We start from the raw sequence: 27950 nt of genomic DNA on the forward strand, positions 1-27950 counted from the left end.
GTTGATTCCATTCCACCAAGCCTCTCCTTAAAGAGAACTAGCAATCAAGAAAAGTTTAACTTTCCCCTTTCCCACAACCCACCAAATGACATACTGCCTTGACTTTGGTACACTTGGCTTTTGAACACTTAACAACCCTAAAATGTTAGTGAAGAAACATTTCAAGAGCTCCCAAGTGGCCTGCCAACCAGCACTTGTTTTAGCAATGTTGTCTTGTCTTTACAGCAATCTGTGCAATTTTTTTGAGTATTTTCATTATATTCTATTTTATAAATCTGAGTGAAAACAGAAGTTCAAATCTCTTAAGTGTAATACAATACAGACACTGCTATTAAATGTTTAGCATCAATGGAATGTTTCTTGGTCTTAAGCTAGTCAATTAGATAGTTCTAGGAAAAAAACAAAATTATAAAGTACGTTCAAAGTGTTGACAATGTCAACAAAGACTATTTCTAAAAGACCAAAAGAATCAGAAATTTCATTCATTCATCTTATTCATGCATTCACTCACTGGGAGTGGGGACTCTCTCTGTCCACAGCACAGGTAAATCTGTAACCATTCAAGTGTCATTCATGAATCAACAATGTTCGATGGACAAACAGAGGGCACTGCTGTGTATCCACGCTTAAAGGCTCATCTACTTGCAATTTACTACTAAATTTTAATTTACCTTACTAAATTAAAACAAAGATACCATATGCCCTGGAATATCTGTACAGAAAATCATTATAACCACTATGACATTACCCTCTATCTTAAAGGAAATGGCCAGTTTAACACCACCTGAAATCTACAGAGACGTTCTGAGGTACTAAGGGAAGCAGTAATTTCTATCCCTGACTTTTTTGACATTTATGATTCCATACAGAGGGGTTACTGGGGTGGGGAGAGGCCCAGGTATTAAGCTAGGTAACATTATAAATCCAGACTGAGATCTGAAAGTTGCTCTTTACCTTATGAACTTGAGAAATAAATTTAATGATGTAAGCCTGTATCCAGTTTTCCTTGTTAGAACAATTCAATATTTTACATTGGTAAAAATCAAACAAATTATCTAGCCCCAGAACATACAGATGTTTTAAAGCCTGAAACCTGTCAACATTTAGAATTGCTTCATCATTACTTGGCAGAAAATTAACAATACAGTTCCAACAGACCATTTTTTTTTTCCTTTAAATACTACTACATTTATTCGGACTTACTGAAAAAAATCTAAGAAGTTCAGGACCATAACAGACTTATTTTTCAGGAAGCAAATCCCAGGATTCATTCAAACCAGTGACTCATTCATTCCATACTTATTTACTATTTGACTAACACATGCAAACAACTGTATTAGGCACAAAACATGGACAAAAATAAATCTGACTCCTAAACCTGTTCTAATGATGATGTTAATTAACCACAGAACTTCTTTGAAATAGTGTTTCAATGAGAAATACACAACCAGGGAAGAAAATGAATAAAAAAAAATTTTAAATCATAAAAAGCACAAACATGAATTATATCAGGACAGTGGGTGACACCATTCTTTCCTACAGTCACATTGGCATGTTTCTGAATGAAAAGAAGGAAAGGTTACCAAACATCAATGTCAAGAACTGGAATTAGCCATTCCAAAGAGAAAAAGAGTTCCATTCCAGTTCAAGACAAAACTAAGCTTCAATGCCCAAGTGATACAAACCTTAGCAAATTATTTTAATATAGTTAGTCACTGCTTAATGGGTCCGCCATTTTATAATCCTGGGAGAGATCAAAGCCTCACTGCTGATAGCAAAAACTGTTACCTTCTTTCCTCAGAGAAGGCACCTGGAGATGCCACACTGTGATAGCACATGCTCCCCTGGCTTGGTGGGCTCTTGTTGTCTACATTAAAAAGAAGAGTTCCTCAGAACACAGCTCCATGCCCTCTTCTCATTTGTTGTCTCCCTCAGACCAGTGCTTCTGAAACTTTGTGCACCTGAATCATTTAAGGATCTTTGTAAAATGTAGATGGTGATTTGTTAGTTGTGAGGTGGGTTGAGATTCTGCATTTCCAGTCAGCTCCCAGGTGACTCCCATGCTGCTGGTCCCCGGACTACACTTTAAGATGCAAGTTTCTGGGCCAGAATAATCCATAAAGGCTATGATTCATTTTTTTAATTGAGGTATAACTGAATATGACTCATTTTTTAAAGAGCAAATCATGACTACTGTAAAAGTAAATTTCTGCATAAAAGATGGTAGTGAGCTCACAACTGAGTTAATACAAATAAATCAATCAGGAAACAGACTGATACATACACTGGGAAAGACTGAGTCTGAGGGTGTGAGAAAGAAAAGTTTTATTAATGTAAGAAGTTACCAAATCACAAAGATAAAGAGAAGCTCTGTTGAAGAATAAGGGACATTTCACAATTTACTCAGTCCTGTCAATGGTGTTTTGCAAGTCCATGTGTGGCTCCAACAGAATGTACCTTGAGGGTAGAACAGAGATGCAGAGCCCACAGAGACCAAACACGCCCTGGAAAGTAGAAGCCAAGAATTAACGAGAAGACAATGAGGTGAGATGTCTAAGCAAGTTTTGAGGATTTTGTATAAAGGAGTCAAACAATAAAACTTCATGTGGGAGTGTACCTGAAACTCTGACCAGGACCAGTCATTTAAAAAAAAAAAAACAACCACATACACACACACAAACAAACAAGCAAACAAGCAAAAAAACAAAACAAACAAAAAACTGTGTAACAGACATACTATGTATCTACCCATATCCATCCCTACCAATAGAACAAATTTGTTCTGGGCAGCAATGGATCCAACTAAAAGTTCTCACTTTCTCACTCTATTTTGCAATTATGGGTAAATATATAAGAAAGTTCTCCCTAAAGACATTAAACTTGAGGTTATCTGAGAGAACAGTCTGCTTTCTTGATGTAGCAGCCACTGCTCCTTTCTCCAGCATTCCTTCTTTCCTGAGTCAACCTGGAATAAAGATGTCAAGCCAGGAGGTACAGAAGTCACCTTGAGACCATGAGGAGAAAAAGTATACACAGAGGTCTCCGACTTTTTGGTCTCAGGACACCTTTACAAGTAAATTACTGAGGACTCCCCAAACCTTTTTTTTTTTTTTATAGATTTATTTATTTGACAGAGAGAGAGAGACACAGCGAGAGAGGGAACACAAGCAGGGGGAATGGGAGAAGGAGAAGCAGGCTTCCCGCGGAGCAGGGAGGCCGCTGCGGGGCTCAATCCCAGAACTCTGGGATCATGACCTGAGCCGAAGGCAGACGCTTAACGACTGAGCCACCCAGGCGCCCATCCCCAGACCTTTTGTTTGTGTGGATTATATATATTGATATTTGCCATATTAGAAATTAAAACAATTTTCGGGCGCCTGGGTGGCTCAGTTGGTTAAGCGACTGCCTTCGGCTCAGGTCATGATCCTGGAGTCCCAGGATCGAGTCCCACATCGGGCTCCCTGCTCAGCGGGGAGTCCTCTTTTCCCTCTGAGCCTCCTCCCTCTCATGCTCTCTGTCTCTCATTCTCTCTCTCGCAAATAAATAAAATCTTAAAAAAAAAAAATAAAAAAAAAATAAAACAATTTTAAAAATATGAATCTCTTAATTCAATTAGAATAATTAAACCCAGTTAATATAAATTTCTATGAAAAACAACTATTTTTCTGAAAAAAAAAGCGAGCAGAGTAACATAGTTTTATATTTTTGTAAATCTTGTTCTTGTCCAATTAATAGAAGACAGCTGAATTCTATCTGCTTGTACATTCAATCTCCTCTGTTGTTTTGACTGAAATAAATGAAGAAAGTTTCACCTTATACAGTTATGTATTTATAAAAGGAATGTGTATTTAATAACCATTTGAGATAATTGGATATTCTTTGTACTACACAAAAACTCAACAAGTAATTAGCTGTGATGTACACTCTTATATGATATTAATAAATTTTTAATATTCCATTAAAATCAATTGGTCCCTCTTCTACTTTGAATTGATCTCTTAATCATGCATGACTTTATAACATCACACTAAACTGGTCATTTAGAAATTACTCGTTCACTGGGTTATGCAAATCTTCCAACAAGACTGACACATTTCATTATGCAATATGAAAAAAAACCACACTCATTAATATGACCATCAGAGTCTATAATTACTGAAAAGCTACCAAGCTCACAGTGGTGGATACAAGTTTTCCAAAATCCTAATTTTTGCTTAGAGACTTCAAATTTTTTCATCGGCAAAAAAAACTGTTACTTGAAAGGAAAGACTGGCTCATTCATTCAATTTAGAGAAAATGTCTGCCAAATATCCAAGTCAGAATAAACCAGAGTTTGACTGCCAGTAATTCTTTCAGGTAAAAATTATATTCCATTAAAATTGACTAGTTAACTTAGCAACTCAATCACAGAAGTGCTTTGTCTTGAGTCAACCACTGCACTTCGGTATTCAGTAGAAATGATTTATACCAGATATGCAAAAATGGAATAAAACACATAATCTATAATGAGAACAGTCAATTAAGAGTGACATACATATTAAAATGAGCAGAAAATGAAATCAAAGTATTATTATAATTGTCTTCGAAATGTTCCCAAAGTTAAAGAGACATAAGATACAGGAAATATATCAAACTTCCAAAGATAAGCACTAAATAAGCTACACAAAGAGATACACTCATTAACCCACACATAAAACAAAAAGAAATTCTTAAAAGTGTTCAAGTAGCCCACATGATGGTAAGAGAGGGGCAGGACTCAAGCATGACACATTCTATTCTACCAACTCCATGTTCTGGAAGCCATGTTCCAAGCACAAGTGATTCAGAAGCAGGTCTGGGCTCCATTCTGTACAGTGCCCACTAGCAGAGCAGAGGCTCTACTCTAGGCATGGCAGACTGGGTGTAATGCAGCCCAACGTTGTTCAACCCAACAGACTGATAGGGTAGAAGTTCCACACCAAGAGAGGCAAGCCAAGAAAGCCACAGGCTACTGCCCTACATAAAGCAGGTACATCACTCCAAAAGATGTGGGCCACTCCACCTGTCCCCAGCTCTAGAGCACAAGCTTAGATTTTGCACAGGTGGAAAGGCAGGCCAAAAGAACAGAGAGCTCGTAAGCTGTCTCCAAGGAAACAAACATTAACTGGAACAGAATATGTAGAAATTCCAGTCTAATGGTACTGGCAAAAATGATGGCATTTTAGGTGGCTAGTAGCTCTAAGAGAGCAACAAGCAAAACCATAAAACAACTAAAAGTGTACCACATAAAACCATGGACAGAGACAACTAAGAAGGTCCTCCTGAGGATGGAAGAAACCTCAAATACTGGCCTCAAAAACAGCTGCAGCAAAGGAATCTGCATTTACTTGGATCAGACCATGGAACAATGCCCTAGGGAATTGTCCAAAATAGCAGTGCAATCAGCCAGCAGTTAATGGAACTAAAAACTGAGTGTGAAATCAACAGAGACAAGAAAACTTAACAGGTCAGGGAGACAGACAATCAAAAACCACTGCTATAAACAGTCATCCCAACTTGAGAGAGTACATGCTCAAGGCTTACCCCTCTGAGAAGCAAAATCAGAGACTATGTATTGTGAGGAAAACAGATTTTACTATAAAATCCAGCCAAGTTACTAAACAACAACCCACAGGAGGTGGGGGGAGGGGGTGAAAGAATTTTAATTCAAAGACGCAAAAAAGTATTATCTAAAATATACAGCATTGAATACAAAAACTACAAGACTTGCAGAGAAAGAGGAAAGTATGACCCAAACAGGAAAAAAGGGAGGTAACAGAAAAGGCCCTTCAGAGGGCCCACAAATTGTCTTTAGTACACAAAGGCTTAAAAGTAGCTATTATAAATATGTTCACAGAACTAAATGAAGCCATACTTAAAGAGGAAAAGGACGATATGATGACAATATCTTATCCAACTGATGAAAGCAATACAGAAATACAAACTACAAAAAATGAGCATGAAAAATGTGGAATTGAAAAGTACAATAACTGAAATGAAGAGTTCATCACAGGCATTCAACAGCAGATTTGACCTAGCAGAGGAAAGAATCAGTAAACATGAAGATGGATCCTAAGAGATTATGCAATCTGAAGAACAGAGATCAAAAAGAATAAAGAAAACTAAATGGAGCCTTAGAGGAACATGGAACATAATTAAGTACACCAATATATCTATAATGTGAGTACCAGGGAGAAAGAAGAGAGAAGTGGAGAAAATATATTCAAAGAAATAATGGCTGCAAAGCAAACTCCCAAAATTTGATAAAAACATTAATCTCCACATCCAAGAAGCTAAATTAAATTGTAGTAGGATAAAAGCAAAGGGTCCCACATCCAAACACAACAAATTAACATGCTGAAAGACAGAGAAAACCTTGAAAGCAGCAAGGGAAAAAATAACTAGTTATATACAGCAAAATCCCCCAAAAATTAATAGCTGATTTCTCATCAGAAACTATGGAGGCCAGAAGATTGAGGGGGGAGCCATATTTAGAGAACTGAAAGAAAAAGAATTTTAACCAAGAATATTATTCCAGCAAACCTATCTTCAATAATGAAGGCAAAATAAAGATATCAAGAAGATATCAAGAATGACAAAAACTGAGAAAATGCAATACTAGCAGGCACACCTTAAAAAGGAATATTAAATTGAAGTTCTTCAGGCTGAAAACAAGTAACACCAAACAATAACTAGAAACTATATGAAAAAAAAAGAACACCAAAAAAACTAATTATATAAAAATAAAAGACAGTATACACATATATATTTCTCGTCCTTTCATCTCTTAAGTAATTGTAAAGGGAATTATACAAAAACATGTATATATTGTATTGTTGGACCTATAACATAAAGAAATGTTAATATATTTGACAGTAACAAACAAAAGAGGTAGGTGGTACAAAACTGTATTGGCAAAGTAAGTGACACCAGATGACAACACAAATCCACGGGAATAAATGAGAACAAGAAATGGTAAATAACTTTAAAAGAACAAACTCTGTAAATGCTCTTTCTTTTACTTATTTAAATGACAAATTAGTAACTGTAAAATATTATTAGGTTTGGAAAATATATAGTGTAATGTATAACAACATTAGCAAGGAAGGGAAAGAGGAAAGAGAGGTACATAGGAAGCATGATTTTTTATCTTATGGAATTAAATTAATATGATGAATCTGAAGTTAGATTCTGTTAAAAAAATGTATACACTAAACCCTGGAGCAAACACTAAGATGATAACTTTAATCACTTAATGCAACAGAAAGCAGTAAAGGAGAAATAAAGAAAAGAATCATAAGATATATAAAAAACAAAAAGTAAAATGACTGATAAATCAACCATATTAACAGTAATAAATATTAACAATCCAATCAAAATGAGTTGTCACAGTGGACAAAAACACAAAATGCAAGGGTACACTGTCTGAAGACATACTTTACACTGAAAATTACAAATAGGATTAAAGTTAAAAGAAGGAAAAAGATAAAACTGCAAAAACAGTAACCATAACAAAGTTGAAAAGACTATACCAATATAAGACAAAACAGACTTAAGAAAATTATACTAGAGATAGAGGGATGTTTATTATAAAACAGTCAATCTATCATGAAAATGTAACAATTATAAACATAAATGCACCTCATAAGAGAGACAAAAATTACACGAAGCAAAAACTGACAGAACTGAGTGAAAAACAGACAATTCAACAATACTGGCAGATCTCAATACCCTACATTCAACAATGGACAGAACAATTAGGTAGAAGACTAACAAAAAAGAATTAAACAGCGTTATAAACCAACTAGACCTAACAGACCTCTATAGAATACTAAACCCAACAACAGAATACACATTCTTCTCAAGTGTACATGGAACATTCTCCAGGACAGCACTACAAGGTAAACCATAAAACAAGCCTAAATAAATTCAAAAGAATTGAAATAATACAAAGTATGATTTCTCACAAGAGTTAAATTAGATATCAATAACAGAAAGAAATAAGAGAAATTCAAAGATATGTAGAAATTAAACAATAAAATCTGAAATAACCAACTGGGTCAAAGAACTCACAAGGAAAATCAGGAAATGTGAAATTACTAAAAATAAAAACACAAAATACCAAACTTATCCAATGCAGCTAATACAGGGCTTAGAGAAATATTTATAGCTGTAAGTGCTGATAAATATAAAGAATAAGCTCAAAGAGATTATTTCCACAACAAGACACTGATAAGAAAAGAGCAAAGCACACCTAAATTAGCAAACAAAGGGAAAGATTATAAGGAGATGTTAACAAGGACTAGAAAATTGATGGAGAAAAATCAACAAAACCAAAAGTTGGCTCTTTGACAAGATTTTTTTTTAAATCAAAAAATTTATGTAGCTTCACCAAGTAAAAAATGACATACAACTCAAATTACTAAAATTAGGAATAAAAGAGCTTGTATTACCAACCTTACAGAAATATAAAGGATTATAAAGGAATACTGTGAACAATTTTATACCAAAAAAATAGAGAAGTAAAAGAGGAAATTCCTAGGGGCTCCTGGGTGGCTCAGATGGTTAAGTGTCTGCCTTCAGCTCAGGTCATGATCTCCTGGTCCTGGGATCGAGCCCTGCGTCAGGCTCCCAGCTCAGCGGGGAGTCTGCTTCTCTGTGCTCTCTCTGTCTCTCTCTCTCTCAAATGAATAAATAAAATCTTAAAAAAAAAAAAAAAGGAGGAAATTCCTACAGAGACAGACACAAACTACCAAAAGTGACTCAAGAAGAAATAAAAAATCTGGGGGCACCTGGCTGGCTCAGCTGGTAGAGTGTGTGGCTCTTGATCTTACGGTCATGAGTTCAAGCCCCACAATGGGCGTGGAGCCTACTTAAAAATAAAAATTAAAAAAAAATAATAAAGAAAGAAAAGAAATAAAATCTGAATAAACCAGACTGAATTAGTTATCTAAAAAATTCCTACAAATAGGGGCACCTGAGTGGCTCAGTTGGCTGAGTGGCCGACTCTTGATTCCAGTGCAAGTCATGATGTTGGGGTCCTGGAATCAGGCCCCCCCGTTGGGCTCTGTACTCTCTCCCCCCTGCTCCTTCTCTCTCTCTCTCTAATAAATAAATAAATCTTTAAAAAAAAACAGACCAAAGATATCACAAGAATAGAAAACTGCATACCAATATTCCTTATGAATAAAGACTCAAGAATTCTCGCCAAAATACTAGCAAACCAAATCCAGCAAAAGATAAAAAGGATATACACTATGACTAAGTGGCATTTATGCTAGGAATGCAACACTGAAATAGTTGAAACTCAACGTAAGACACAAGTTAAAAAAATTTTTTTAAATACACAAAATAAACATCTGACAAAATCTAACACCTTTCCTGATAAAAACACTAAATAAACTAGGAATAAAAACCTGATAAAGTACATCTAAAATAAACCCACAGGAGTTAACATCACACTTAATGATCAAAGAATGAATGGTTTTACACTAAGATTAGGAACAAGACAAGCTGTTCACTCTTTCACCTTCTCTTCCACCTTGTAGTGAGGATTCCAGACAGGATAATTTGGCAAGAAAAAGAAAGAGAGAAAGAAGACATCCAGATTGGAAAGGAAGAAGTGAAAGTTGCTTTGTTCCCAGATGACATGATCTTGTATACAGAAAATCCTGAGGACAGAAACAATATACAAAAATAACTTGCATTTCTATACACTGTAAATGAACATCCCAAAAACAAAATTTAGAAAACTCATTTACAATATTGTCAAAAAAGGCAAAATATGTAGGAATAACTTCAACAAGTAAGTGCAAAGTTAATACTCTGAAACTACAAAATATTTTTGAAAGTCAAAGACCTAAATAAATGGAACATTAGGTTATTTGTTGTTGTTGAGTTGTAGGAAGTTCTATATATATTCTGAATATTAACCCCTTATCAGATAGAGGATTTGCAAATGTTTTCTCCTATTCCACAGATTGCTTTTTTCATTCTGTTGAAGCACAGTTTTTAATTTTGACATAGTCCAGTGTTATTTATTTTTACTTTTGCTCCCTGTGCTTTTAGTGTCAATAAATCCTTGTCAAATCCAACGTCATGAAGCTTTTCCTCCTATATTTTCTTCTTCCAAAGAGTTTTATAGTTTATGTTTAGTTAGGACTTTGACACATTTTGAGTTAACTTTTATATGCAGTGTAAGAATCCCACTTCATTCTTTTGCACGTGGATATTTAGTTTTTCCCAGCACCATTTGTTGAAAAGACTGTCCTTTCCCCACTGATCATCTTAGCACTCCTAAATCATTTAGCACTCAAAAATCATTTTTTTAAAGATTTTATTTATTTATTTGACAGAAAGAGACAGCAAGAGAGGGAACACAAGCAGGGGGAGTGGAAGAGGGAGAAGCAAGTTTCCTGACGAGCAGGGAGCCCAATGCGGGGCTTGATCCTAGGACCCTCGGATCATGACCTGAGCCAAAGGCAGACGCTTAACAACTGAGCCACCCAGGCGCCCCACTCAAAAATCATTTGAGCACATATGTGAGGGTTTATTTCTAGGCTTTCTATTTTATTCCACTGGTCTAAATGTCTATCCTTATGCCAATACCACACTGTTTTGATTACTGTTGCTTCTTAATGAGTTCTGAAATCAGGAAGTATGAGACTTCCAACTCTGTCCTTTTTTTTCAATATTGTTTTGGCTATTCTGGGTCCCCTGAGATTCCATATGAATTTTAGGATGAATGTTTTACTTTGGGTACTACTGACCTTTTAACAATAGTAAGTTTTCCAATACATGAACACAGGATGTCTTTACATTTACCTATATCTGCTTTAATTTCTTTCAACAGTGTTTTACAATTTTCAGAGTACATGTCTTTCATCTCCTTGGCTAATCAACAAAAAATTCCTAGAATAAGTAAGTTCAGCAAAGTCACAGGGTACAAAATAAACGCAAAAATATTAATTGCATTTCTCTATATATCAACGAACAAAAGGACATGACAATTATTATTTACAGTGCAAATCTAACAAAATAAGACTTGAATGCTAAAACTAAAACACTGATGAAAGAAATACAGAAGATCTAAATAAACAGAGAGACATACTGTGTTCATGGATTAGAAGACTCAATGTAGGAAAGTTGTTAACTCTTCCCCAAACTGATATACAGTTTTAATCCAATTTCTATCAAAACCTGAGCAACTATTTTGTAGATATAGAGAAACTATTCTAAAATTTATATGGATAGGTAAAGGAATTAGAATACCTAAAACAATTTCATAAAAGAAGATTAAAGTGGGAATAATAAATCTGCATGATTTCAAGACCTATTAAATAGCTACAGTAATCAAGATTGTGTGGTGTTGGCAGAGAAACAGACACATAGATCAATGGAACAGGAGAGAGAATTCAGAAACAGATCCGCACAATGTGCCAAACTGACTTTGGAGAAAGAATCTTCAACAAATGGTGCTGGAGTCATTGGACAATAAGCAACAAAACAAAACAAATCAAAACAAAAACCTGTAAAACTTTTAGAAAAAAATAGAAGAAAATCTTTAGGATTAGGTAAAGAGTTCTTATACTTGACATCTAAAATATGACTGATGCATAAGAGAAAAAAATGATAAACTAAGATTTAAAACTTTTGCTCCATTAAGAGGATGAAAATAAAAGCTATAGACTGGGAGAAAATATCTGAAAACCACATATCCAACTAAAGACTAGTATCTAGAATATATACAAATTCTGAAAACTCAACAGCAAAAAAAAAATTTGATTAGAAAATGGGCAAAAGACATGAAAAGACATTTGAATGAAGAAGATATGCAGGTGGCAAATAAGCATATGAAAAGATGTTCAACTTCATTAGCCATTAGGGAAATAGAAATTAAACCATAATGAGATATCACTACACATCTGTCAGAACGACTAAAATAGAAAATAGTAACATCACCAAATTCTGGTGGAGAAACTGGATCATGTGTATGTTGCTTGCAGGAATGTAAATTTATTAACTGTGGAAAACACTGGAAGTTTCTTTAAAAATTAAACATGCAATTACCACAAGAAAGAGCCATTGTTCTTCTGGGCATTTATCCCAGAGAAATGAAAACATATGTTCATATTAAAACTTGTACATGGGGGGTGCCTGGGTGGCTCAGTCTTGGGCATCGACTCTTGATTTCAGCTCCAATCGTAATCTCGGGGTCATGGGATTGAGCCCTGGGTCAGGCTATGCACTGAGCTCTGCTTGTCCCTCTCCCTCCCCCTCTGCCCCTCTCCCTGCCCGCACAGGTATGCTGTGCTCTCTCTCTCTCTCAAATAAATAAAATCTTAAATAAAATAAAATAAAAACCTTGTATATGGCTGTTTACAGTAGCTTAGTTCAAACAAATGTCTTTCAAAAGGTGAATATTTGGGCACCTGGGTGGCTGAGTGGTTGAGCGACTGCCTTCGGCTCAGGTCATGATCCCGGAGTCCCAGGATTGAGTCCCACATCGGGCTCCAGTCCCACGTTGGGCTACCTGCTTGCCAGGGAGTCCGCTTCTCCCTCTGACCCTCTCCCCTCTCATGCTCTTTCTCTCTCTCTCAAATAAATAAATAAAATCTTTAAAAAAAGAGGTGAATATTTAAACACTGTGCTATATTCATACCATGGAACACTATTCAGCAGTAAAAAGGAAATCTCAAAAGAATTATACATAATTAAAAAAGCCAATCCCAAAGTTTACAAATTGTATGATTCCATTTATATAACATTTTTTAGTTGACAAAATTATAGAAAAAGAGAAGAGATGAATAGTTGTCAGTGGTTAAGGAAGGAAGTAGGTATGGCTATCAAGGGCAACTGAAGGATCCTGTAGTGATGGAAATATTATGTATCTTGACTATACCAGTGTCAGCATTCTGACTGTGACTTTACTAGAGCTTTGTAATGTTACCGCTGGGTGACAGACAGTAGGTAGGGTACATGAGATCTCTCTGTATCATTTTTTCAACTGTGTATCTGTGATATCATGATTTATAAGAAATGTATATTTGGTCATTCAGATGACCAAAATCTATTTCTCATATATTTGGTTTTCATCCATAGTTCCTGGCTCACAGCTCCCAAAACCTTTGGAATTTCCTAAGCCTGAGAGTGATAAAGGTGTCTTCTGTTATGTTAATGAGGTGACTTTGGAAAGCACTTAAGGATGGGACCATGTGATTACAGAGTTGGAACTTTTAAGGGAAAGGGGCTGGAAGTTGAATCAAGTTGCCAATGGCTAAAGATTTACCTGCAGAGGACATGGGAGCTCTATGCCCTTTCCCCATACCCTGCCCTATGCAACATTTCCATCTATCAGGTTGTTCCTGAGTTATATCCTTTTACAATAAACTGGTGATCTAGTAAGTAAAATGTTTCTCTGAGATTTGTGAGCCACTGTAGCAAATTAATCAAATCCAAAGTAGGGCCCTGTGAGAACCCCTGATTTATAACCAGTAGGTCAGAAGTACAGGTAACAACCTAGACTTGTGACTGGTATTCTGAAGTCCAGAGAAGGGGTCATGAGAACTTCCAATCTGTAACCAGTTGGTCAGAAGCACGGTTAACAGCCTAGGCTTGTAACTGGTGTCGGAAAGGAATGGTGGAGGTAAGGGGGGGCCGTCTGGTAAAACTGAACCCTTAACCTCTAGAATCTGATGCTATCACCAGGTAGATAGTGTCGGAATTGAGTTGAATTCTCAGACAGTCTGCTGGTGTTCTGAGAATTGCTTAGTGCTATGTAGGAAGCCCCCCTCCCCATATTGGAATCAGTACCAGAACCAATATGTATGTATTTATATATGTATATATATGTGTTTGTGGTATATATGAATTAAATACCATAACTAAAATGCAGAGATTTTCAAATTGGAGATAAAAGCAAGATATAACTACATGCTACATACAAGAAAAACACTTAACATATATAAATACAAACAGGTTAAAAATAAAGCCTGGGACACCGATAACAAAATTACACTAATAACAAGATGACAGAGATGTTGAAATTATCTGGCAAAGACTGCAGGCAGCTCAAATGACCATTCACAACTCTTAAAATAGACAATGGACTCAAAAGTAGAGAAATGACAGAAGAAAAAAAATCAAGAGCTTGATAGAAAAACAAAGTATTCAATCTTAAACAACAGAGAGAAAAAAAAATATGGACAAAATCTCAGGGACCTGTGAAGCAAAACCAAGTGGTTTAACAGTCATATCACTGGAATCTAAAAAGGAGAATGAATACAGTGCTGAAAAATACTTGAAGAAAAACTTGCTAAAATACTCCCAAGTTCATAGAAAGACAGTTTAAAGAAACTGAGTGAACTACAAACAGGATAACAAACAAAAAACTTACTAGACATCTCGCTTTAAAAAATATCACCTTGGTCAGTGCTCTGGACTGAACTTGCCCCCACCAAAGTTCCTATGTTGAAGCCCTAATCATGGCTCTCACCCAATAGGACTGGTGGCCTTATGAGAAGAGGGAGAGAGAGACCTCTGTCTCCACACTATCATTTTGTTATGGCTGCCCAAGCAGGCTAATATAGTTGGCAAAAGGATTCAGAAAAATTATGAAGTAATCTACACCTATCTCAAAAATAAAAGCAAAAGTCAGGTAGTTCTTTTTTTTTTTTTTTTAAAGATTTATTTATTTATTTATTTATTTGACAGAGACAGTGAGAGAGGGAACACAAGCAGAGGGAGTGGGAGAGAGAGAAGCAGGCTTCCCGCCAAGCAGGGAGCCTGATGCAGGGCTCGATCCCAGGATCCTGGGACCATGACCTGAGCTGAAGGCAGATGCTCAACGACTGAGCCACCCATGTGCCCCAAAACTCAGGTAGTTTTAAGGAATAACAAAAATGGCACATAAATATTTTATAAGAAGTTCAAATTTGAAATAAAATTTAGGACACAGTCATTACAATTATAACTCAGGAAAAAAACAATTACATCACAAAAATTCAGGGGGGAACCTTATAAAACTGTATTTCAATACATGGACTAGGCAATTTATTTAAAGTTATGCAAAATGCATCAATAGTTGTCTTCAGTAAGAGTTCAAATTTATAGTAATGTGATTATCTGCTTCACTTTTTTTAGCTTTAACATGACAATAACAAAGTAACAAGAAACTAGAAAGCATTAAGACCATAACAGTTAACCATTTTTTCTTGGCCATTCATCTATATACTCTCTGGACTTCAGTTTTGCCCTTTATAAAGAGGGCTTGTGTGGAAGGGGGTGGGGCAGAGAAGTTAACAAAGATGACCCCTTTGATTCCTCTAAGCTCCCAAATGTGGTATATCTATGGGGAATGTGTTGCCCTATTTAGTTCTACTCAGCACCACACTTACTGCAGTTTTAAACTTAGCCCTGAAGATATGAATAAATGGGTTTATAGTTCCAAAAACCCTTCTGACATAGACTAATAAATATTTTTTAAAATGTCAAATGTAACACAGCATGAGTAGAGTGATAATCTTCCTAGTAATATATTGGTGAATACAATCTTTTTCAAATGAGTTTCCATTAATTTTCATTTTTATTTTTTGAACATGAAATAAACTTTGCTGAAAAAAATTAAAGGTCTTTGTATTCATCATTGATATTTTAAAACCTTAATTATACAAACAGTAAAATAAACAGATTTTAATTTCTGCCATTTAAAAACTCTATATATCCAATAAATCCATACACCCTTGAGGTTAGCTGAAAAATCTTTATCAATACAAATCAGAATACATTAGCTATAAAAGTTATTATAGAAATTGTAGCACTGTAAATACTTCCTACCTTCTATAAGTAACCTTTATAGAAAGAGTATTTAATTTCTCTAATATGGAATGCATTCATTCAGGGAACACATTTATTAACCACACACTGTGGGTCAGGTACCATTCTAAGCCTTTGGGAATGATAAATGAACAAAACAAAGATTCCTACTCTTGGGGTGCCTGGGTGGCTCAGTCAGTTGGGTGTCCAACTCCTGGTTTTGGCTCAGGTCATGATCTCAGGGTCGTGGGATGGAGCCTCCACATCAGGCTTTGTGCATGGCTAGGAGTCTGCTGGAGATTATCTCCCTCTCCCTCCCCTTTTGCTTCTCCCCCTGCTCATGCTCTCTAAGATAAATAGGTAAAATCTTAAAAAAAAAAAAAAAAAAAAAGATTCCAACTCTTGTGGAGCTTTAGAAAATGGTGCAGAAGGAGACTGCTGGTCTTCTCTGATTGTCTCAGAGCTCAGAGTGTTATCTGTTCAAAAAATGTTTGTTCACTGAAGAGTTTCAAAACTATAAATGATATTTCATGGTGAAATATATACATCCAATTTGGCCCAGAGGCCTTGAGGCTCTTATTCCTTTCATCTTCACTATCTTTGTCCGTTATAGCTCAAGAGCATCTCATAGCCTTAGCAAAGTTAACAAGAGATAGATAGCATCCATACGAAATAAGACATGCAAATGGCAACATCAGAATGTGCCTGCCAAATGAAATTACATGCCTGGCTTAGACACACACACACACACACACACACACACACACACACACACACACACGACACCAACAAACAGAACTAAGAGCCGTTGTTACTGTTCCATCTTTAAGCATTTTCTATCCTGTAAGAAACTAAAAAATCTTCCCAGAATGAATGCTCCAGCAAAAGAACCAAGCAAGGAGCCTTCTGAAGACAATACTTCCTCCAGAAAATGCAATGGAGCCTGCAGCTGTGCTCATTCAAATTATAAACTAAGTTGTCTTTTTCAGGATTTTCCAAAGCCATAATTCCATGATTTAAACTTACATGGGCAATATCACATCAATAAAAAAGACACTTTTTATACTAGCAGGAGGATACCATTTTAAAAAAATCTGCTATAATTTATATACTTAAATGCTTATTTGGCCTAAGAATACTTTTCACAATTTCAAGGAACCGTTTTGTTACAAAGTACATCCTTGAAAATGCAATTAAACCACTAAGCTTCTCTGATTGAGAACCTCGATACTGAGGCATCCTTGAACAATTCTGGTTCTCTATGTATTTATTCCATAAGGCCTAATGGCATCCCTAAAATCGATGAGAAATCCGGCCACTGCTGACAGGCACTTCTCCTACCTGAAGCTTCATTTTCCAGCAAGACGCGCCGGGGAGTCCTCAGCGCAGCTCTCCCCAGCGACATGTTCCTGGGTTCATCTGCGCACCAGCTGCCGCCCTACAGCCGCCGGCAGAAGCACATCATCGCAGCTGGACTTGTAAGGGCCTGCTGCAGCCCTTGGCACACCACTCCTGGGATCAAACTGGACTATTTCCTCCAGCTGATTTCCAAGGAACTAGATAGTGAATGAATAATTCATGACAAGTCCATTCCAGCAACCCATTTCTGCTCTATGGTCTACTCCCCACAGCATTTGCAATGTAAAGATTCTAAAGCAGCATACTTGCTGGCAGGCAAAGAATGAAAAGTTCACTTTCCTCGTCAATGACAGTAAATGTTAGTAGATCTGTTTGCTCTTCTTTCATGCTAACCTATCACCCAGACTTAAGAGATTTCTTAAAATGTAGGGAAGATAAATGATTAACCACAGAGATCTGACCCATACACACACAGAATTTTTTCTCCATAAAACCTGCCCTACCCAGCGGTTTCTGGTGGTAGGAAAAGCAGCAAAGTGCTTGCTCTAAGATCAGCAGGTCAGTACTTACATTTAGCAAAAGACCAGTTCTAGCAGAGCACAGGAAATCATCACATGGTAGGGGAGGGGCGTTTCATATCAATGCCAGGAAACAAATTGCTCCAAAGGGGGAATTTTCCTGGTCCCTCAGGCTATAAATATAACTTTCATCTCATTGGTATTCTTCTAGGAAGAACATGAACATTCATTTTCACCAATTTGTCAGTGCTTACATATTTCCATATGAGTGATATCTGAAGTAGTCAATTCTCTGCACCCAAACACATGATGCCAAGAGGAACTTGAACAAAATAACGGAAGGCCCATACTCCTCCTAGCTCAGCTCCACCTCTAGGAAGTCCAATCCTACACCTATCATTTTTATCTGTTTCAATCTTTCATTCCTTTTCTTCTGCACTCACTGGGACTATCTGAAGCTTGTGCTCTGTCAGTAAGTTCATTTTCCAGCTGTGACTATTCTGTTCCTAGCTACTTTTTATTTTATTTTATTTTATGATGTTATGTTAATCACCATGCATTACATCATTAGTTTTTGATTCCTAGCTACTTCTAATTTATTTGTTCTGCAAATTGGTTTTCATGTGGCTCCTTGGCTCCGTATTCTTCCCTTTCACCTCATTCTGTCATTTTATTTTATTTTTTCATTCTGTTATTTTATTATATCATTTCTGAGCCTGTGTTTTATCCAACCCAGATCCTTAACAGCTTACTCCTTAATATCCTACTCAGGAATTCTCTTCATTCTGAAGGGAAATGAGGATTTCTTCCAGAATAGACTCTGCATCCTTCTTCGGCATGTACTGTGCCTTTCCCCCTTCCTGCCATGTGTGCAGAGGGCTCGCAATGTCTTCTTGTTGGCTCAGGCTTCACTGGGACGTTCTGCAGAGCGCCTCTGCGTGTATTAGTGTGTAGTCTAGGGGAGCCCCTCCCCCACCAGCTATGTTCTAACTGGTGTTCACAGAGTGTGAAAAAGGGAGAAGGGAACCAGCTTAGCTGGGACTAGAGCTACAAGCAGCCATAACTCTGAGCTTCTCTCCCAGGGATATATTCTTTTCCTCCCCATTAATTCCCTCAGTCCTTGAGAGATTTCATCTCCACCAGAAAGAGTCTGGCCCAGGTTGTTCTCTTTCTCCTTTGCAGTCATCATTCCTTATCCCCCAGATCCTGACTACCCACTCCCCACCCCTACCCAACCCTGCCACCTGCAGCTCATTATATGCTCCTTCCACTTACTGTTCTCCAAACAGACCTGCCTGATCCACATTCCCTTCTGTCAGGTGTTCTGCTACCTCCCAGTTTACTGATGAAGATAATCAGCTCTGACAACCACCTACAACATTAGGGGAAATCTGCCTTGAGATGAAGTATACCCCATGAATGGTAGAGCAAACAGACAGAAAGAACCTGGGTCCTTGATAATGTCTCTGATATGCTGGATCGACCACCCTGAGACTCATCATTCCCTTTTATATAGACCTCCTTTTATATCAGCTAGCAAAGTATTCATTGTTTAAGCCAGGATGGGTTGGTTGTTCTGGTACTTGCAGCTGAAAGCATCCTCACAGATGGCATTTGGACAATCTATTTACATTATTAAACCCTGTTTTGTTAGCCTGTATATTTTTAAAATTAACACAGAACTTCAAACTGATTATTAAGACTCAAGTATGGCTGAGAACGCTCAAAAAAATCTCAGAATTAACAGAGACAAAGATCATTTTTCCAACCCAACACAGAGCCTAAATCCTTGTATAATATTGCAGCCCTGGCTGTTTCCCCTCAACACTCCCAGGAACAAAGAGTTCTCCAGCCACCTCCCAAGGCAACCGATTAGCTTCACTCTGCTGATAAATGAATCCTTGTTACTGTCAGGCTCATCATCCTTCGGCCTGAGGGGTCTACTGGAACACTGGATTTTAAGAGCAAACTAAAAAGAGGGCAAGCAGTTTGGCACAATGCTGGCGGCAGCAGTACAGCAATGGGATGAACAAGGCACACTGTGGACACCAACTCTCCCTAGAGCATGAGTTAGTTGGCAGAATTGTGAATCCATTAGCATTTAACCAGATTATTAAAACTTTTTCTTATGGACTACACACATGTACAATTCTATCCTGTGTTTTAGGACCTCTTTCCACTCCCCACTGTAAGAATGATAATGTGAGGGGTGCCTGGGGTGGCTCAGTCAGTTAAACGTCTGCCTTTGGCTCAGGTCATGATCCCAGGGTCCTGGGATTGAGCCCCATGTCAGGCTCCCTGCTCAGCGGGGAGCCTGCTTCTCCGTCTTCCCCCTGCTCATGCTCTCTCTCTCTCTCAAATAAATAAAATCTTAAAAAAAAAAAAAAATGATAATGTGAATATAATGCAAAAAGGAGAATCTTTGCTCTAAGAAGGGCCTATAGGGGCGCCTGGGTGGCTCAGTTGGTTGAGTGGCCAACTCGATTTTGGCACAGGTCTTGATCTCCGGGTCTTGAGAGCAAGCCCTGCATTGGGCTCCACACTCAGCGGGGAGTCTGCTTGAGGATTCTCTCTCTCCCTCTCCCCCTCCCCCCACTCATGTGCATGCACTCTCTCTCTCTAATAAATAAATCTTTTTTAAAAAGGCCTGTAAGTGTTGTCAGAAACTAAAACTACGAGAGAAGATTTTGGAACATAGAGTTGTTCGAATTTTCTTATACTTTCCATGTCCTCTTCAGCAGACTAAAGTTTGGGTAAACACATCCTAAATATGTAATAGGTAAGGGTTTTCAACATTTTTTCCATGACGAACCATCAGAAAAGCATAAAAGATTGCTGGGTAATATATTAATTCTACATGATAAACTAATTCTCCAATTTTGAGATAATCATCATTTTAGTCATCAATCTATTGGTTTTTTATATATTTTAAAATACAACAAATCTTTTGAGTTATCATTCTAATTTTTCTTTTTGTCTCTCAACTACTGTCATCTATTCCTTGACTCAACTTCCTCTTTTCAAGTATCTTATGCTCTGGGTTTAAAATTCTCACTGAAAGAACCATTCTTGAAGACTTTAAAACATACATATTTTTTGGTAAAGGTTATTTCTCCAAAGATTATTTCATCTGGCAGCTGAAACAACAGATGATGAACTCACAGCATATTCCAAGTATCTCATAAAGAATTCTGATTCCTTTTGGGTGTCTGAGGTGAAAGGCCTGATTATGGAGAGCCTGGCTTTCATTAAAAAAATATGAAATAGGGCAAGATGGTGGCTGTCAGGCAAGCCCTTCCAGCTTTCATAAAGACTACATCGGGGTACCTGGGTAGCTCAGTCTGTTAAGCGTCTGCCTTCGGCTCAGGTCATGATCCCAGGGTCCTGGGATCAAGCCCCATGTCAGGCTCTCTGCTCAGCGGGGAGTCTGCTTCTCCCTCTCATCCTCCCTCTGTCCTCTCCCTCGCTCTCTCTCTCAAATAAATAAATAAAATCTTAAAAAAAAAAAAACTCTACATCAAAGTTGGACTGCCCTAGAGTACTTTCAATTCTATGCTACAGTGCCACATGAAATGCAGGATAGAGAGCCTTAGGTGAAACAGAATACAAAGTTTGTGGCTTGTTTACAGTACACATATACTCTCCCCACTGATGACATCCCAACCAAGACCCTCAAATTCTTAAGACCGTTACAATGACATGTCCCTGAGGCAGCAGAAAATGCAAAAGGAAAGTACCCATAACCCTGCCTGCCTGTAGTCTACAGTCATTCATGGCTTTTCTCTGTCAGCCACTGTTCTGAGGACCTTGATGATGAAATCTTGGCTTGCCAGCTCTTGAACATTCTTAAAACCTGCTCCTTAAATGTTGCCTCATACCCTGGACAAGCTATCTGGTTTGCTCTGACCTCTACTATATGCTTGTTTGGGTCTTTCGAAGGACTGGTCTTTCTCCGATACTAAAAAGTTACACAAGAGAGCACCCTGTGTGAGAACTTAGTAGACCTTTCTACATTATCTCTAGAATGCCAGTCCTAGCCTGGCCTGCTGATAACAGCTCAGCAGCAAACTGTGCCCTCAGACACTGGTACAGTTTTCTACCTAGAGCCTTCTTCTCACTTATCTGCCACAAAGAAGAATATTCTCAAAGCTACCAGTATCCTATCACTGCTCTACACCACAATGTTTCTAATAAAGCATGTATCATACACTAATTAAAACAACTTAGCTTTCAAACCACTGTACTTGTCAGAGGACTGGGGACCTTGCCAGGCTTATAACAGAAGCACTGAGAATCCCACAGCTACAGAAACTCTTAACAGATGTGCTGGGAAGAAGTCTGCACAAGAAAATCTTTCCCAGATTTTTCCAAATGCCACTGCATACTTTTTTGACCTACTCTTAAAATGAAAATACAAATATTTGAGCAGAATTATAATTACCATTTACAAAAGGTTGAGTATGTCTTCATTCAAACATGGATAGCTATATGCTACAAGGGACTTCTGCTGATGAGTAAAATATCATCCATTCTCAGGACCCTTGCACCCTGGTGCTGGAATGCAGCTTGGCTCCCCAGGAGTTCCCAGCATCCCCACTCCACATGTCCTCAGTCCTAATACTGCCTCCAAAGCTGGAGGTCCACTCTACTTGCACTCCCCTATCAACGCTGGGTGCTTCATGGATTCCAGGTATCTCCCTCCTCTGTGGGTCCTCTCTATTTTCCCCGCTCCCCAATTAAAGTTTGGGCCTGGGGAAAAGAAAATCATTCCTACCAGTAAGGAATTCATACTCTATTATAGGATACAAACAAATAACTACAGGTAACAACCATGTGGTAGAATTTTTAAAATGCCACATCGGAGATACAAATGCTAATTTCTCTTTCTCTCTTTTACATATCTATTTGTTACAATCCATTCATGGAGGAAGAGAATGGAGAATGGAGTAGAAGAATGGAGTCCCTAGTGGGCACATAAATTAGAGAATTTCTAAATACTTTATATAGACCTACTTAAATATAGAAAAAAAAAAGAGTATTCACAATAATAAACATCAAAGCAATCCTTGAATACTTGACATAATATACAGTATATTATCAAACTTATAAATTAGCAAACTAAATCATATCAGATTAAGTTCCTTCAATGCTAGAAAAAATTAATGCTAAATATATAGCCAGGATAAAAAAAGTACAAATGAAGATTTGTGCGGTTTGGATAAAGCAAAATCAGACTTAGGATTCAGAATGGGAAGTAGGGTCTAAAATAGGTGTCAGGTAGGACTCAGACCTGTGCCAGTCACCAAGGGAACTCAATCACATGCTTTTGGTATGTTCTAAAGATTGATGTAGGCTATGAATTCCTTTCCAGCACACAAGAGAGGATGAGGAGCAAAAACCAAGGTGAGAAAATATTCTAGTCACATTTAAAACAATCAGCTTCACTAACAAGTACTGCTTCAGCTGTTCAAATACGCATTACTCTATGGATATGATCCATCATAGCAACTGAGAACTGAGAATAGCTGAAAAATTAGCTTATCTTTGAATATGTTATCTTCAAAAAATAAAACAAAACATTTTTATCACTTGAAACTTACTTTGCTCTGCTCTCAAAGGTTTCTCCCTCTCTTCCTCTCCCACTCCCCCTGCTTGTGTTCCCTCTCTCGCTCTCTCTCTCTGTCAAATAAATAAATAAAATCTTTAAAAAAAAGGGCGCCTGGGTGGCTCAGTCGTTAAGCGTCTGCCTTCGGCTCGGGTCATGATCCCAGGGTCCTGGGATCGAGTCCCACATCGGGCTCCCCGCTCCACGGGAGGCCTGCTTCTCCCTCTCCCACTCCCCCTGCTTGTGTTCCCTCTCTCGCTCCCTCTCTCTGTCAAATAAATAAATAAAATCTTTAAAAAAAAAAAAAAAAGTTTCTCCCTCAAAAGCTCTTGATTAAAGAACAGTAATTGGGGGTGGAAGAGATGAAATCACTTTCATCAACCTATCTATGAGTTCAAAATATGCAATCACAGGCCAACATAGCCTAGGTCTGAGGCCTCAGAAATACAGTCAGTATAAGACAGGAAAAGATAAATGGCCTAGGCAGGTATAATGAAGTAATCTGATTACTTATTAAAACATTTCACCAAACCAGTAATTCCACTTGTCCCTCTGATGGCCTGAGATGTTTATTTCCTAGGAATGGCAGCAGAGTAAAATAAACGGATGTGTCCTTCTTCTGAGGAGGAGGGAAGAGCTGCTGGGAGAAGAGGTGCAGGCGGGCTGTCTCAGGCTCAAGTGTACAATGGAAGGGCAAGATCTGAAGACAGATCCCCTTAAGCCCACCCATGCTTGTGCATTCTTTGGAAAGTCTGCATACACCTCCCAGAAATGGGTATGCCAGGTTGAAGGCTATTCTTAACTACATCAGAGAAAAAAGGTCAACCACAAAGAGCGAGCCACACATCTGAGAACACTGAAAGTTCAGATATTTGATAGCACAACTTGCAAAAACCTAAACAAAGGAAGAAAATCTCCTAAAATACAACACAGAAAATCTACATCTAGTCACAACTTTATTTTGGATATTCTACTAATGTGATAGGTAAGGAATATCACTAATGATCAGCAATAAACACATTTAAAAAGAGAACCCTTTATTCTAACTGAGCACAAACATCAACCAATGTCTACATAATCCTAAAATATAAAAAATTTGGAAAAAGATTAAAAAATATATGAATACCTAAGGAAGCATCTCATTGGATAACTTACCACTGGCCTTTAAATTGTTTATTATTGTTTATTGTTTTATCATTGTTTACTGCAGTCCTGGCTTTACCTTACATCTGACAACAGCATAGTCTTTTATTTCCCAAAACTTTTTATTTTGAAAATTTTTTAATCTACAGAGTGGTTGAAAGAATAATATGATACCCTATATCCTTCAACTAGATGCATCAACCAATATAAAATTTGCCACATTTGCTTTCTCTCTCTGACACACACACACACATATATATTTTTCTTTTCCTTGTTATTTTTCTTTTTCTGGCAGAACCATTTGAAAGTAAGTTGCAGGGGTGCCTGGGTGACTCAGTCAGTTAAGTGTCAGACTCCTGGTTTCAGCTCAGGTCAGGATCTCATGGGTGGTGAGATCGAGCCCTGTGTCGGGCTCCACAGTCAGCAAGGAGTCTGCTTGAAGATTCTCTCCCTCCACCCCTCCCTGCACCCACTCATGCTCACTCTTGCTCTCTCTCAAAATAAATAATCTTTTTAAAAAATTAAAAAATAAAAAAAAACTTAAGAAAAGAAAGTAAGTTGAAGACATTATGCACGTTACCACTAAGTATTTCTGTATGCATTTTCTAAGAACAGGGATATTCTCCTATACAACCACAGTACCATTTTTATGTCTAAGAAAATTAACTACAAGTCTATACTTACTTATCATCTAATACATAGACAACATTCAAATGTCCCAGTTGTCTCAATACAGTTTATAGCAGCTTATTCTATCTAGCAGGTTCCACTAAGGTTTACGCATTACATTTGGTTGTTAAGCCCCTTTAAATCTAAAATAGTGCCCCCATATTTTTCTCTTTCTCATAATAAATAATTTTTTAAAGTGAGGGGCTCAAAGTTTAAATTTTCCTCAAAAAACTCTTAGTATTACCTTGAGCTTAATGGAATAATTTTTTCAAAGTTATCAAAGTTCACTTATTAGAAGACTCTGGCTAGTCTCTGTGTCTGTTAGTTATATTCTCAATGACAACTGCTATCAGTGCTCTGGTTATGGGAGGGCCACTGAGGCCAAGAAAGGGGGACAGTGATACTCACTGAGTGATGACTAGAACTATGCTGATAAGCAGAAGCTCATCCAAGTTCAGCAGAATCCTAGGTCACACAGTGTATTTAAAGAGAAGACCTTTGCTCTCAGGAAACAGCCGTCAATGAATCTTGGGGTACAGTATGAATCACTTGAGCATGTCTTTCACAATTTGGGTGTGCAACTCTACTTATAAGTGCTAATCACACGGCTAATAATACATACGCATTATGCCTCAATCAGCCTAAGCCTAATTAAAAAACAAAACCCCAGGGTAAAAGACATTATTAAGACTTTCTTGTAACTGCAACCACTACTAGTTATTCACATATTACCTAAATACTGTGAATCTGACAGCAATCCCTTGCTATTTAAAAAAAGACAGACTTTTGAAATGTGGTAAATTGAGTTCTTTATAAGCAAACACAAAAAACACACAAACTCAGCACTAAGATGACCGAATAAAAGGGGCAATATTTCATGGCCTAGGCAAAAGTGGCATGGAAGAAAGATAAAATATTCTCAAATACAGCAAGCACCAGAAGTCACCTGGGGAGGTCCGCGAGACAGTGACTCCAGATGGTGACTCCCCTTCCTCAATGTCCTGTCACACACCCTTTTTTCTTCTCAGGCAATTCATTCTAACTGACAATTTTATCTATTCCTAGGGCCTCCTTTCCTCTCTATATGCTATCCGACTCCAAAATTTCTCTCTTTCTAGCTCTTGCTTAAATAGATTTCTCTCTGAAGATTCAGACACAACTGAATTCTGGATATCTTCAGGTGGCCCACCCACAAGTACCTCACACTTCCATGTTCACCATCAAGTTCACCATCCAATTTCCCCATCTTTCTGATTAATGCTGCCCTTCCTCCATCAAAGTGAATGTCTCGACCAGACATTACCTCTCCATGACCTCCACAATCCATCAGCCACCAGCACTGTCATCGATCCTGCCTCCTGTCCGTCTCCTTGTGATCTGCTCACTGCTCTCCTCCCCGATACCACCTCCCTGGTTTAGGCCATCAACACATGGAGCATAGCATTAGCTTTCTGAGTGCTCTCCACCCCCATCCCCTTCACCAAACTACGGTCACGTTATTAAAATAGAGCTCTACCCTTCACTGCTTCAGTTCCCTTAGCACCACTGTGGCTACTCCCGCCTCATCTCACTGCTCCCCACCTGACACTTCAAGCTCCAGCAGAACGAATTTTTCTCAGGACCTCAAACATACCATTCTTCTCTTCTCTAGGAATTTTTGCCTCGTACTGTATCAAACACTCTTCTCCTCTATCTTCAACTAACTCTTACTTCTTAAGACTCATCTTTGACATCTCCTCTTCCAGAGAAGCCTCCCTGTCACCATGAGACTAGGTCAGGGTGCTTCTCTAGACCATGGCACTTACCACACCGAACTGGGTGCCTATTTTCCCAGTATGCAGAGCAGGAAGTGGGCAGTATGCAGAGCAGGAAGCGGGAAGCCGAAGTATGGAGACCAACGTGCAGGCTGCTGCAGCAGGAGAGTCGACCAGGACCCAGACCACAGTTAAGGCGTGGCTTACAGAAGCATAAGGCCTGGGAGAGATTCGGGCAGCACAGAGGGCGTCTCTGTGTTACGCAGCATTTATGCTCAACGTCTGATGGCACGCACCATGTAATGGGTGCTTAATATATATTTGTTCAAAAAAATGAGCAGATCAATGAAGACAGAAGATAAAGACATAAGGAAGCAAACGGAAAAACATCTGAATCGTGCTCAGTATAGACTCACTGAGTGCTGGGGGAATGAAGACACAGAGCAAGCGAAGCTGGGCGAGTTTCATTAGGAGAGACGTGTGGTTTGCAAAGATAAAGGCCAGTGGCTGGCAGAGCAGTATGCAAAAAGCAAGTGAATGAAGATCATGAGTGTGGAGGTTGGGTGTGAATACCAATTCTGAAACTCGTCAACTGCCAATGGGGGAACCCTTGGCAACTCATCCAACAGTTCTGTGCCTCATCTATAAGATGAGAGTGACAATGGATGACAATGATAATACCTAATAGTACTTGGATGAGGATCAAATGAATTCACTGAGTTAATGTTTGTAAAGTCCTTAGAAGAACAGTGCCTTGTACAGAATAATAATGATATAAGTATGTTAAATTAAACAAATCCTTAGTAGTATCTCGACCTATTTAGATGCAGTAAAAATGGCCACCCGTGAAGTGAATAATTAATTAATGGACGACTGCATACGCCACTTACTGGAAGGTGATGTATCAGCCATATTTACTGTAAAATGTGAAGAATTTTCTCAACTAGAGCTTTAGGTAACAGAATTGTTTTTACAGATATACACACAATTCATAGTACACTGGGGAAACTGGAACTTCTGAAGTACACCAAAAAAATACAACACCCTATTCCCATCTCCAGTCACATACAA

General features: G+C 38.0%; 1 protein-coding gene across 7 annotated transcripts in view; it reads right to left on the minus strand.

Moving 5' to 3' along the window:
* The window catches only part of MARCHF8 (membrane associated ring-CH-type finger 8), a 135413-nt gene that overhangs the window by 25479 nt on the left and 81984 nt on the right, over nucleotides 1-27950 (minus strand). Inside the window, exon 1 of one of the 7 annotated variants that reach the window (XM_036119945.2) lies at nucleotides 17173-17449. The exons of the other annotated variants lie outside the window; for them this stretch is intronic. Within the exon in view, the coding sequence (XP_035975838.2) occupies nucleotides 17173-17184 (12 nt within the window). The 5' untranslated portion in view covers nucleotides 17185-17449. Of the gene's footprint in view, nucleotides 1-17172; nucleotides 17450-27950 lie in introns of those variants that run through there. 7 annotated transcript variants of the gene reach the window in all.

The sequence above is a fragment of the Halichoerus grypus genome, chromosome 7, assembly GCF_964656455.1.
Source record: "Halichoerus grypus chromosome 7, mHalGry1.hap1.1, whole genome shotgun sequence".
Lineage (NCBI taxonomy): Eukaryota > Metazoa > Chordata > Mammalia > Carnivora > Phocidae > Halichoerus > Halichoerus grypus.